General features: G+C 43.2%; 1 protein-coding gene across 5 annotated transcripts in view; it reads right to left on the bottom strand.

Annotated features, from left to right (window-relative positions):
- USP32 (ubiquitin specific peptidase 32) overlaps positions 1 to 14,160 on the bottom strand; it is a 430,766-nt gene that overhangs the window by 125,234 nt on the left and 291,372 nt on the right. For 4 of the 5 annotated variants that reach the window (XM_029611622.1, XM_029611620.1, XM_029611623.1 and 1 more), the window contains 4 exons: positions 10,267 to 10,450; positions 6,249 to 6,418; positions 4,923 to 5,063; positions 533 to 692 (listed from right to left, as the gene is read on the bottom strand). In XM_029611622.1, coding sequence (XP_029467482.1) covers positions 533 to 692; positions 4,923 to 5,063; positions 6,249 to 6,418; positions 10,267 to 10,450 — 655 coding nt within the window. The remainder of the gene's footprint in view (positions 1 to 532; positions 693 to 4,922; positions 5,064 to 6,248; positions 6,419 to 10,266; positions 10,451 to 14,160) is intronic. The other variant, XM_029611621.1, reaches the window with a different exon arrangement.

Genomic DNA, 14,160 nt, shown 5'->3' with positions numbered 1-14,160 from the left:
ATTCAGAGTGCTGTCACAAGCCCTTCTAGCTATAAGCACTAAACAATGTACATAAAATAAAATCCGAAGCAACCTAAGAACAGGGGCTAGTGTGGAGTATTTTGAGAATGTAAATGTAGCACTGTGGCGGCATTAAGCCATTTACAGTACAATTGCAATGCAATCAGCTCTAATTAATACACCGGTATTATAAAGTGGGTTTTCTGCTTCCTTTATGGTACAGTTATGGCCAGCATTTACCAAAAGCCTGTAGCATTCTTGGCCATGATTAGTTTTTCGGGTCTGATCTCTCTCTTCCCATCATTTCTGTTATAAAATGCACATTTAAAAAAAGATTTTTACATGAATTGTTCTGACAATATCAGTAGTCTGTAGCAAAGCTCATATGCAGGACCTTAGGTGCAAGCCCCGGAGTTTTCCCATTCCCCATTGCTGCAAGAAAAGCAGAACTAAGGAAGAAGCAGCGCGCGGGCAGCAGCTCGTCCTGTCAATGGCACCCCTTGGTCTCCTTCTTGCTGCATTCTTACATTACCTCTGGGCAAGTGCTGAGGAAACATTCTCAGGCTCATCATACCCATATTCACCCAGACGTTGGACTGCTGCGTTCGAGTTGCAGGCTGCTGCCTCAGAAAGAGCAGATAGCGAGGAAACAACTCCAATTCTGGGAGATCAGTTGTGCTGTTTTTGATCACCTAATAAAAATATTTTAAAATGTTCAAGATTATAATTTGGAGCACAAAGAGGAGATAAATATAAATATCACATTTTTACACATTTAGGTCTGAACTTTCAAAGAATTTATTTGTGTAACTTGTGATTTTATGTGCAGAAATTGGCTAGGATAAAGTAGATGTACTTACTTGTTATGATTAAAAATTAAAAATAGGAGAAACCCAACTCCGTGGGGTGGCAGGCAGGTTTTGTGAGGACTAACATCCTTCTGCCCTCAGAAAATACCTGTTACAGGTAAGCAACTCTGCTTTTTCCAAGGACATGTAAGATGGTAGCCCTCATACATGGGTGAATCCCTAGCTACAGGCTGCTCCCCAACACAAAAGTGGACCAACAGACACCCAACCAGGTGCCAACGCACAACACGGTGCAGTTGGTAACAGAGGGGGAGACAGCCTGAACCCAAACAACAGGTCCTAGGTTGAGAGAGTTGGGTTCTACACCTCAAACGGGTTCCGAAGGACAGACTAGCCAAACCTATTGTCGCATCAGCCATCCCTATCCAGACAATAACGTGATGTGAATGTGTAAAGAGAACTCCCCGTCGCAGCCTTGCAGATTTCTTCCATGGGAACTGCTCGCAAGTGGGCCACTGACAGTGCCATGGCTCTGATAGAATGAGCCTTGACATGACCCCCAAGATGCAGTCCCGCCTGGGCATAACAGAAGGAGATGCAATCTGCTAGCCAACTGGATATGTTCTGTTTGGCAATGGCAACGCCCACCCTATTCTTATCAAAAGAAATAAAAAGTTGGGTGGACTGTCTATGGGCTTCTGTCTGCTCCAGATAGAAGGCTAAGGCTTGCTTGCAGTCCAAACTGTTCAGTGCTTGTTCGCCATGGCACGAATGGGGCCTGGGAAAGAATATTGGCAGGGAGATTGTCTGGTTAAGATGGAAGTCCAACACCACCTTAGGCAGAAACTAGGGTGCACCCACCCTGTCATGATAAAACTTAGAATATGGTGGATAAGTCACTAAGGCCTAGAGCTTGCTGACCCTGCATGCTGAAGTGACCGCCAGCAAAAGTATGACCTTCCAAGTCAGGTACTTCAGGTCACGGGTGCACAGCGGCTCAAAAGGAGCTTCCATCAGCTATCACCAAGTTGAGGTCCCAAGACAAAGTGGGAGACCTTAGGGGAGGCTTCAACTGAAGTAGGCCCTGCATGAAACGTACAACTATAGGCTGCACAGAGATGGAGAGAGCTGTAGCCAGGCAATTTGGCGCCTATGGCCAAGTGAAAAACTGCGCCCTCACCCATTACACAACACATGACACCACGAGCTGGCAGACTCTGTTCAATGTTTGTACAGCGATGCCCATGGCCAGTGCAAGGGTATTAGGTACCTTAGGAAAACTTTACAGCCTGTACCCCCCCCACCCCCACCCCATCACACCCTCCTCACACACAATTAAAAATGATGCATTTATAACAACAGATTTTACATGAAAAAGAACATTCAAAGCACATTCTTCTAAGGTAAAAATATCACTTACAATATGTATATTATATTTACATGCACTGCTGAGGTGCCAACCAGAAAACCCTGCAAAAAACCAAGAGATACTTGGAATCTATATGGTATTAGGCCTACTGTAATGCATCTTGGGCATGGGCATGACTCCAAAGAGCTACTCAAACAGCTAAAGCCCTACCTATGAAAAGTAATTCTATAAATATTACACCAGGCCTAAAATAGTAATAAACCCCCTATTAGGAAAACAGAACAATCCAAGTTGTTTTAGATTCCTACAAAGAAACAACACACTAACAGAATAACTCACTTCAGTCATACATGAAAAGCACAGACAGACCGTCAAATACAGAATAAAGAGACCATACAGTATAAACAGAAATGTACAGACAAAAACTGAACTGGAAACCACACAAGCCAAATTCTGTATACATTGTAACAATGTGAAAAACAGAAACATTACCATTCCTCAAAAACCAAAATTAGTAAAACCATACCAATAAAAAGAATAATTCAAAAACAATTAATGAATAGAATAATATTCAATAATTAAAAACTCATAAAAATCTTCCAAACATTAATAAGATATTTCAAAACAGACCCAGAAAATAACACCCAACAATTAAAATAAGGATTTAAAAAAATTCCCTGTTATTCATACCTTGGAACTTTTGATTTCCAGATGCCCTGAAATTGTCATGGCTTAGCAGGCAGAAAGTAACTGGGGTAGTTATGCATACACATGCTCTCTCTCACACACATACACATGCTTTCTCTCCTCCTCCACATACATATACACATGCTATCTCTTACTCTTCCACACATGCTCTCTCTTCACTTTCCCACACACAAGAACACATGCTCTCTCTCACTCACTTCCCTTGACTTAGCAGGCAGCAGCAGTCTCCTTCTTCAGCCCCCATGGCCAAGGAAACGACTATCTGCCACGGGACATTGGACTACATCCAGCAGAGCGCGCCCCTCCTCCTCCGAAGCCCCAGAAATCGACACGGTCGTAAGCGCTGCCTTAGTAAGTGGAAAAGCAGTGCAGCACCACCAGAATCAGCAGCTTTACCAGCGGGGCCGCACCGCTTTTTCATTTACTAAGGCCGTGCCAACCAAGCAGTCGATTTCGACGGGGCCGTGCTGCTTTTTCTTCTGCTGCAGACCCGTCGGCCAGACAGCTCTCCTTGGCGCCTTTTGGTAGCGTTACCTATGGCTGTGGCCATATTGGTATTAGGCATGCTCCGGCTCTGGAGATGGGTGTACCATCTACACCAGGGGTGGGCAAGTCCGGTCCTCGAGGGCTGCAAACCAGTCGGGTTTTCAGGATATCCTTAATGAATATGCATGAGAGAGACCTGAATACACACTGCCTCAGTTGTATGCAAATCTATTTCATGCATATTCATTAGAGGTATCCTGAAAACCCGACTGGTTTGCAGCCCTCGAGGACCGGACTTGCCCACCCCTGATCTACACCATGGTGGTATGCGCCAATTGCACTCAGATGAACTCTAATGGAGTTGGTTTTTCAAGCCAGCCACCGATAGGTCTAGAAGGTAATCAAGCAAATTTTGTTGGGGCAGGAGAACGGATCTAGGGCTTTCTGCTCACACCACACGGAAAACCTCCTCCACTTCAGTCCATAGGACTTTCTAGTGGAAGGCTTTCTAGAAGTCACCAGGATCCGAGACACATTTTCTGAAAGATGGAGCGGCTGCAGAATCAACCTCTCAACAACCTGGCTGTGAGTGACAAGGCCTGGAGGTTGGGATGCTGTAGCCTGCCCTGATCTTGTGATGAGATCTGGGGAAGTCCCCAGACTGATTGGTTTCCTGATGGACAACTCCCGCAGGAGTGGAAACCAGACCTGTCTCAGCCAATGAGGGGCTATGAGGATCATAGTCCCTCTATCCTCGAAAAGCTTCAAAAGGGTCTTTGCCACCAAGGGAATCGGCGGATACGCATATAGAAGACCCTTGCTCCAATGACGGGCAAGGGCATCCAAGACTGGTTTGCCATCTGACCTGTACAGGGAGTAGAACTGAAGCACCTTCCTGTTGCAGGGGGACACAAAAAGATCTATGTCTGGGCTCCCCCAGAGGCGGAATATCTGATTCACTATCCCCTGGTCTAGGAACCACTCGTAGGGTCTGAAGGCTCGACTCAGCCTGTCGCTAGCACATTCTCCGACCTGGCCAAGTACATGGCCTTGAGGACCATCCTGTGGAACAGGGCCCACGACCAGATCTGGACAGCTTTCCGACACAGGAGGTATGATCCTGTGCCTCCCTGTTTGTTGACATACCACATCACTACCTGGTTGTCAGTCTGGATCAGGACAACTCTGTTGGACAACTGATCTCTGAAAGCCCATAGGGTGTACCTGATCACCCGAATCTCCAGAAAGTTGATTTGACAAGAACGTTCCTGACTGGACCAAAGACCCGGGGTACCAAGCCCATCTACCATGAGCTCTCCCCCCCAGGGCACGCAATCCTTCGACACAGCGCAATGGCTGCTGTGTCGGAGGCCTCTGGCCCCACCCCTTTAGTAAAGCCCCTAGACTTACAAGCATCCCGGGGCTTTACGTGCGTCGCCAGGCCTTTTTTAAATAGGCCCTACGCGTGTAGGGCTTTTAAAATCCAGCCCTAAGCATTTGATTAGTTTTAGAAATGAAGAACTATTTAAGTGGCAGTATTCAGTACATACCGGTCGGGGTAAAGCCAGGTTTGCCCCATACCAATGGTAGAGCGCCCTCCACACTGGCTCTGGCACGATTTCATAATCTCTGCTTCGGGCTAGCTGTGGAATTCGCTTCAGTCTGCCACCTTCCAGTGTTAACGATGTAGCCTTTAGAAAAAATGGGGCAATGTAATTTTGTTAGAAGAAAAATCATGAATTCAATCCACTACATAAAGGCACATAAGAGGTAATTTTCAAAAGGTTATACACATGTAAATGGACTTTTGAAAATTGTTACTTTTATGTATGTATCTCCTTTGAAAATGCACTCCTTAGAGTTTTACATGTATAAAAGGTTTTACATGTATAAATGGTTTTACATGTATAAATGGACTTTATATGCATAAGTGGGCTTTTGAAACTTGCTATGATATATGCTACTTTCATGCATAAAACTCCTTTGGCAATTCACTCTTAAGAATTGATTGTAATTTGCTTTGAGATTATTCCTAGGGGAAAAAAACCCCAAATATCAAATTTTTGTAAATAAATTTAATCAAGTCAAATAGTGAGAGCAACATATACTGAAGAGCAAATTTAAAGACTATGTAAATATCCAACACTGCTTTTTGCACATTTTGGGGTACATTTTAAAAGAAGCGCGCGCGGCCTATATGTGAGCGCACTCACACGTTATAAAATTCAGGATCGGCGCACGCAAGGGGGTGCACAATTGTGCACCTTGCGCGTACCAGGCCGCGCTGCCTTCCTCCGTTCCCCCTAACCTAACCTTCCACCCCTTCTCCATACATCCCCCCCCCCCCGACTCGTCTTACCTTTTGCGCCTGCCTGCCGGCGGGGGCCTCTTGCCCCGCCCCACCCCTTTTGTAAAGCCCTGGGACTTACACGCGTCCCGGGGCTTTATGCGCGTCACCGGGCCTTTTTAAAATAGGCCCGGTGCGTGTAACCCTTTTAAAATCCGGCCCTTTGCTTTTATTGTGGCATTTTTCCCATCTGAGAAGATATTAAAAAATTATAATGTGGGGACAAAAGATGCACTATTTCAAAATTGCACAGCAAACCAACATAGGCTTTTTGCATATTTATTTTTCTCAGTCTTTACATTTGTTTCTTATAACCATAACTATACAATAGTCTACCTAAGTCATCTTGGTAGAAAACCTAAGAGGAAAAATAAGTATCTAAAAAATGCAACTGAAAATTAATTTCATGAATGTCCTTACTATCAAACAGTTTTCTTTTCAATAGAATGGACTTTCCAATGGCCACAAAAAAAAAAAAAAAAGAAGTCCCTAAAAATAAATTTTGGTTTTATATCTTCTTAATATTTACCTTGACAGGTTCATGCGTTACGAGTGGTTGGTTATCAATAGCACCTGGTTTTTGGGTTTGAAGGAACGCATTCCCATTGGCTCCCAGAAAACACTGGTTGTTATTGTCAGAACTATTATGCTGCCTGGCAAAACACATATCGGCCCCTGCAGCAGTAGAATACAGAAAACCTGTAAAAGAAATAAAAATAAGTATCAGAAAATAGAAACAGCAGTATCAGATTCTGATAGAAAATTCAAGCATGGGTCATCTACAAGAAATATATAACCCCCACATCTGATCTATTTAGGGAAAAGGGCACAAAAGCAAGTAGCAGGTTATTTGCAGGGGTACTTTTTAAAGGCATTTCTGTGGATATCCTTGCCTGCCTGATAAGCGCGTATGAACCAAGGAGAGGCATTCCTGGGGGGGTGGGGGGTGGAATGGAGTTGGGGAGAGATTTAGACTTATGTGCACAAATGTGGATTTTCAAATTCACTTACACATGTAAATTAGCATGCACGCAAGTATTTGCTATTTTAGAAACCTCTTAATCCACAACAGAGATTTCCACACCAAGTGAAAACTTCTATACTACAATAAATACTTGGTGATAATGTTTAACATTAACGTTAAACATTATCACCAAGTATTTATTGTAGTATTTTAGAAACCTCAACATACACACAGAAATCAGATGCCATGAGTAAATCTATGCTTGTAAATAAAGGGGCAGGCCAAGGGTGTTCCAGGGAGGGGCCAGCATTTACTCAAGTAAGTTGCTATTTTAGAAGCAATTTACACATGTAAATGTGACACCTTACTTGCATGTATTTACTCCTGCTCAATATCTGGAGTAAATGATTGTAAACATCTTAAAAGTGAAAAAATGACTGGGCAGGGAGACTTCAGGCTGAAGAACCAGGAGGGTCTTCACGAGCTGCAGATGGAATGGGTGAACTGGTAAACTAATTGGTAAAACTGATTAATTCATTGCCATACGCATGTTAGAAAATCCTCCAGCTTGTGTGTGTGTAAAAACTGATTTATGGGGGATAAACGCATCTAAATAACTTGTGTAAAATTTACTCACATATCCCTTTAAGATATAAAGTACAAATACACGGGTGTATCATTTGTGCACGCTTATCTGGCTAAGTAGTGCCACTTATTCGGCTAAATTAAGTTACCTGGCTGTCGGTAGTCGTTATTTAACCAGATAAATCTGAAAAGCCTTACTTATCCATCTAAGTAGAGCTTTTTGGACTATAACCTCTATTACTTAGCAGGACAGGTCTTACAGCTCTACTTATCCAGCTATCTGATTTAGCTGGATATGTAACGCTTTTTAGATGTATCCGGCCATCTTACATAGCTGGATAAGTTCAAAAAGCGCTATTTAGGCAGACAAATAGCGCTTTTCAGACTTATTCGGCTAAGTAATGGTTTTGCTGCTACTTATCCAGATAAATCAGAGCTTACCTGGATAAATGTTGCTACTAATCCAGATAAGTCCAGTTTTTACATATGCGAGCATATCTGTGCACATATGTACTCGTATTTTATAACCTGCGCATATCATTTGCACACAGGTAATAAAATACCGTAGCAACCTTGCGCGCCCACATACATGTGTATATGGGCATGCACAAGCAGTTTAGAAAGTTATCCTCCCTGTGCGCACATTTTCCCCAAACTTTCCAAACTGTGTGCTGGTACTTTTGGGAAATCATTTTTAAAAGTTTTGCAAATCGGTATTTTTTCTGCATGTATTGTCAATTTCCTTATGTGGGCTATTAGAAAATTACCCCCATTGTATTTCTAAATAGAGGATTCAAAACAAACTTTCTTACAATGATGTAGGCTCTCTGTGTTACTAAGATTAGATTTCTTTATTTAATACTGATAGCAAGCCTTTCCGAAGACTGAAAACCCGTTCAAGGCAGATAAAGGTTGGGAGGGTCATAGAACCAGATGATATGAATACAACTGACTTAGAGTCAGCAATAAATGTGAACAAGTGGCTGAATAAGGAAACAACTTGGCAACATCAGAGGGGAATAGACGTCAGGGTAGAGAGGAGAAATTTTTAGCTTATTATGTGGAACCATAGAGACTAAAGTAATCCCAACTGTTGAAATTGTAGCCAGTTTGACAACACAGTTGTATTAGTTCAAAGAAAGATGCAAGCAAAACATCTGTTAAGGCCATCACCTCTTGTCTCAGCCCTTCCGTGACACCCCTGTCCCTGTTTTTGCAGGTTTGTGTAACTGCTATACTACACCAATTCCGATAGTAATTTACTCCACATACTCACCATTTTGCATAAATTATTCTATTATTCTATTCTGTGCATTCTTAGGAAAATTCTTATTTATAACCATTCATCTCCTGCCTCTATTGCATCTCAAATCTTTACTTCTCTGATATGTAATCTGCTTAAAAGGGGCTTTTGTGTGCCCCCTAACACAAGCTGCACTAATTTCAGAATAAACAGATGCTGTGTTGCCTACTTTTTCAGTAATTCTTGTCATCTGTATCCATGAGCTATGTAAGACAGCCGGATATAGTCTCTATGGTTCCACATCATAAACTAAAAATTTCTCCTCTCTACCCTGACATCTAAGCCCCTCTGATGTTGCCAAGTTGTTCTTTATAGTGCTAAGCTGTTGAAAGAGGAAAAGCAACAATCTCCCAACTTTGAGGGAACCAAGTACTTGTAACTGTGTTTATTTCAATTTATAACTTGCATGCCAGCAAGGTGCTCCATGCGAGATTACAATTATTTCACAGATTAAAAGCAACATCACTTAATAATCATGATTATTCTACCTTATAAAAATAAACACACAATCATCTTAACATCCAAATCACATCTTACCGCGCAGCTTATCCTATCAATACCTAATAAACTGTTCTAACCCCTTACAGATTTCTTTCTTTCAACAGCTAAAATGATCAATCAGTTAATCATTAGAAAGCCTCTGTGTTCTCCAAGTCAAAGAGGACAGTGGGAAAGAGAGAGGGAACTGGATAAGGAGAGACTGTTTCTAGAAACAGAGAATCTAAAAGCAGCTAGGGACTACAAGGCCCATCCAGTCTACCCAATTTAATTCCAGTTGCATTAACATAGGCCAATAATTGATCTCTATCATTCCCTCAGATCCTTCATAAATAAAGATCCTCTGGCCTTATCCCATGCTTTCTTGAATTTATTTATTTATTTATTTACTGTTTTTATCTTCAGGAATAATGAAATACATTTAGTAACAGATATTCCAAGATAACCAACAAAAGGCCTCATTCACTAAACATTTTTTCCATACATACAGAATGGGAGAAAAGCGTTAGTAAATCAGGCCCTAAGTAAGCTAGCCTGATTAAGACTTATCTGGCTAATTTACAAGAGATATGCAGTAGAACAGCTATGCTACTGAATATCCCTGTACAAATCACTACTTAGTCGGATAAGTCTTATCTGACTAACTTTAGACCTGATATTGAGCAGGCCTAACTTATCTAGATAACTGGATAGCTTTAAAATATCGCCACTTATCTGGCCAAGTTAACTGGTTAAGTAGCTTCTCCCTGAAATGCCCATTTCCCGTCTTCCAGTTACCCAGATAAGTATTTATCTGGTTAAATACTTATCCGGCTCAGTGCTGACCACTGAATGGAGCCGGATATTCAGCCGCTGCCACTTAGCCAGATAAGTCACGACTTGTCTGGCTAAGTGGTGCTGAATATCAGTCTCCTAATGTTACATTCTATGAAACTTCACTGCCAGTCTTCCTATGATCTTGGCACAGCATCCTCATAATTTACTGTAATCAATGAAGTAGTGTTCTGTCTATGCTCAGTTGCCTGAGGCATGATGGTACACTACATAATGTGACTACTTGAGTGTAGACAGAAGGCAAAGCAAGCCACATATAGCTGCTGCAGTTTTCCAACCTTGAATTTTTTCTGAGTGGTGGATTTAGATTTCCCAAGACTGAACTTGAACAAAACCTCAGAAGAAATGAGCTCTTGTGCTTACTACTGCCTGTGGACTCTGAGGCTTCTGATGAACTAGAAATATTATCTGAGAACTTTTCATCTGCAGAACTGCAGAAATTGGTCACCACCGTCCTATCTTCTCCTGGCTCTGCTGCAAGGGCTCCAGATGAATTTCTTCCTCTGCTCAAGAAAGGTGAAGGTTCTATCATAACAGGTTTAGAATCCTAAAATCAATTGGACAAAAACAATTAAAAAGGCAGCATCACATTACTTTACAGGAAAATGAACATCTCTAGAAAGGACCTCAACAGCTCAATCTGATGACATTTTGTGGGTCCTTTCAAAGATGTCACAGCTTACAAAGACTGCAGTTTTCTTCAGGACCCGTATGGCTACTAGAACTACACAAACAAGTGAACGAGTCTCTCGTTCTATTTTATGGTCTATTTTAGTATTAAAAGAGACCTAAACAGATATTTAGGATACAGTGAAAAATTTTAAGCATTAAATTTACATTAATTTCAGCCCGAGGGAATAGATGCTAGAACAAAAGAATGCTGATATTCATGGCTAGTGGAAGTACCAGATGAACTAGGCCTGGGCCTAGGGCACCAGCCATTAGAGGGTGCGAGCCATGTGGGGCCGCAAGTGATGGCAAAGAGGAGTGAAGACTCAGTGGGCCATGAGCAGCACTCAAACTGCTCACGGCCCAGAAAACCACACACTCAGCAGGCGTGATAGAGAATGAGGTAGGAGTCGGGGCCGAGATCGGGGTGTGGCAGGCGCAAGGCAGAAGGTGCCTAGAGTGCCTAATCCCCTTGCACCTGCCCTGCTGATCTTATTGTGCATTGCATTGTTACTTACAGTTTAAAAGGAAAATTGGTTCTTATCTGCTAATTTTCATTTCTGGAATACCACAGATCAGTCTAGACTCCTGGGTTTTGCCTCCCTGCTAGCAGATGGAGTCAGAGAAGAAAAGCTTTACTGACACTGCTACTTAACCTAGTGTGCCACCTGCAGTCCCTCAGTATGACCTGTACCCAAGCCAAGATGAGAATCACTATAACAATAACTGAGACTCTCAACCTCAGTCAACGAGCACAAGGAAAGCAAAGCCTCTATGGAAAACTCACTCCAACAACATTAAGCAGAACACCAAACAAACCACTCTGCATCATTTACATACTGCCATGACGAGTGGGCTTTACTGAACGGGCAGGGTTCTGGACTGATCTTTGGTATTCCAGGAACAAAAATTAGCAGGTAAGAACCAATTTTCCTTTCCTGTTCATATCCCAGATTAGTCCACACTCCTGGGATGTACCCAAGCTCCCCTAAACTGCTTGTGGTACACTTGCACCAAAACCAGCTGACACAGATGTCCAGACATTCAGCCATTAATATCAGGCGAAAGTGTGTAGTGAAGCCCAAACAGCTACCTGACAGAACTCCTGTGGGGAAGCTAGTGGATACACAACCCACAAGGTTGCTCACTTCCCAGTAAAATGGGCCCTCAGTCCCTCAGGAACTGGACGACTCCTGTAAATGTATGATGATCTAATTACCTCATTCAGCTACCGTGCAATAGTATACAACACCAAATTAAGGTTCTACGAGGAACACATCTTTTTCACTGGAGGATGCAAATGCTTCTCCCCCCAAAGAAAAAATGAGCCACATCCAGATGAGAAGCTAGGCCATCCCCTGCATCTCACCCTGAAAACAAGCTAAGGCTGCTACCTTCACTTGAAGGGAAGAAAAGCTAGTCCATATACTGGACCCCTTTACTTGACAAGTCAAACTATGCAAAACCAAAGCTTGAGTAGGTTCAACTCTAACTCAGATATATCACATTTCGAACACATTCCAACCTCTCATATAAGCCAAGGAAATGGATGGTCATCTAACTTGTAGCAAGGTTATAATGACCTCTCCAGAGTATCCCTTGTCTCCTTTCAAAAGCCAGGCTGTGAGGCAGAAATGATTTGCCTGATCCACGAGCACTAGGCCCTGCCTAATCAATACGTGAAGATGACTGAACCTTAGTGGTCTGTCTACCGCCAAATTTATTAGGTTTACCATCCACAAGCACCGTGACCAATCTGGAGCCACAAGTATCACCTTTCCCTGGAGCTTCTCTATCCGAAGCAATAGTCTGCTCGCCAGAGGCCATTGGGAGGAAAACGTATAGGAGGATCTCTGTCTGTCATGGTAGGTCTAGAGTGACAATGCCCTCCTGTTTTGCTCTCTCACCTGCAACTAAAAAAGGGCTTGCCTTGGAGTTATGTCTTGATACCATCAGATCCATCTGGGGTCTACCCCACCAGACCGAACATGGAGATTCACTTGCTGCCTCTGTCAGTTCCCCTTCTCTGGGGTCCAACCCCTGCCAACTGAGAAAATGCGCCTAAAATTCATCTATGCCAGCGATGTGAGATGCTGGCTGAGTGGTCAGGTGTTGCTCTGCCAAGCCCAACAACTCCTTAGACTCCTGAGAGGCCATCCAACACTTGGTTCTCCCCTGTTGGTTGATACAAGCCACTGCCATTCCATTGCCTAATAGGACTCGAATCACTTAACCATGCACATGTTGTTGAAACATAAGATATGCTAAGTAAGGCACTCTCACTTCTGACTGATTGATAAACCATGATGCTTCCTCTGTCAACCATTGGCCTTGAGCCATCTGCCCCAAAACAGCTTCCCAACTCCAAGAGGTTGGCCTCGGTGGTTACTACCCTCCAGTCTGGGATGTCCAAGCCCATCCCTGCTCCAGGATGACACAAGAAGACCACCACAAGAACTGGACCTGGACTTTCCCTGAGTGGCAATGGAAGATGAAAACTCTTCTGATGCTGGGTTCCAACAGGAAAGGATTGCCCTCTGAAGGAACCACATATAAGTGAAACTAGATCTAGCATCAATGCTATAGAACTCAGAACCTACAGATAGACCCCTCACTGGAAAACACAAGCCTTAACGAACAGCAAACCTGTATCTGCAGCTTCGTCACCCTGTCCATTGTGAGAAGCACCTTATCTCTTCTGGCAACGAAATGGGCCCCAATATACTTCAGGGAATAGATCGGTACGAGATTGCTCTTTGCCAGGTTCATTCTCCATCCCAGACATTGCAACCTCTTTATGAACCCCTGCATCAACTGCTGTCACAAGGTCTATGACTTTCCCCGAAAGAGCCAGTCATCTAGAAGAGGATGCACTAGGACTACTTCCTTCCATATAGCTTCAGTTACTGCCACTATCACCATCATCATGAAAAAGATTTGCAGTGCCCTCGCTAGTCCTAACGGAAAAGCGCAAAAATGAAAATGATCTTCTAGAATCATAAGTGTTAGGAACTTCCAATGCTCTGTCCAAATGGGTGTAGATAAGCCTTGGTTAGAACCAAGAATGCCAGGCATGATCATTTGTGGACAGCTGCAGTGACTGATCAAAGAGTCTCTATTCAACACCATGGTACCCTGAGGATAACATTTACCCTTCTGCACCCCAAAGGGGCCTGCAAATTCCTCTTTTCTTTGGGACCATGAAGTAAATGGGATATCTTCCTTTCTCCCGAGATCAAACCAGCCTCGAGTCATTGTGAGGCCCACCTACTCCGGCTCCCTAACCAGCGTTTCACAAGTTGGCTCACACCCTCTCCAAAAAGGACTGCGCTCCACCTGAGCTTTGCCTCTGAAAGAAGGAAGATACTTTATTCTGTTGCTTTCCCCTGTTTCCAAAAAGCGGACGAATGGAGAAGTTGCACTTGCTTCCTTGTGGTCTAACCTTGGGTAACTTATGCCCTTTGGACTCTCTCAGATATTTCATCAAAGGCTCCCTGAACAAGAGCCTGTCCTTGAAAATGGAGACAGCCCAGTTGAGATCTGGACCAGATAGATATCCGCTGACCAAATCCTCAACCACAAGAACTT

The sequence above is a fragment of the Rhinatrema bivittatum genome, chromosome 8 (assembly GCF_901001135.1).
Source record: "Rhinatrema bivittatum chromosome 8, aRhiBiv1.1, whole genome shotgun sequence".
Classification (NCBI taxonomy): domain Eukaryota; kingdom Metazoa; phylum Chordata; class Amphibia; order Gymnophiona; family Rhinatrematidae; genus Rhinatrema; species Rhinatrema bivittatum.
This window is presented reverse-complemented; position numbering and strand designations above follow the sequence as displayed.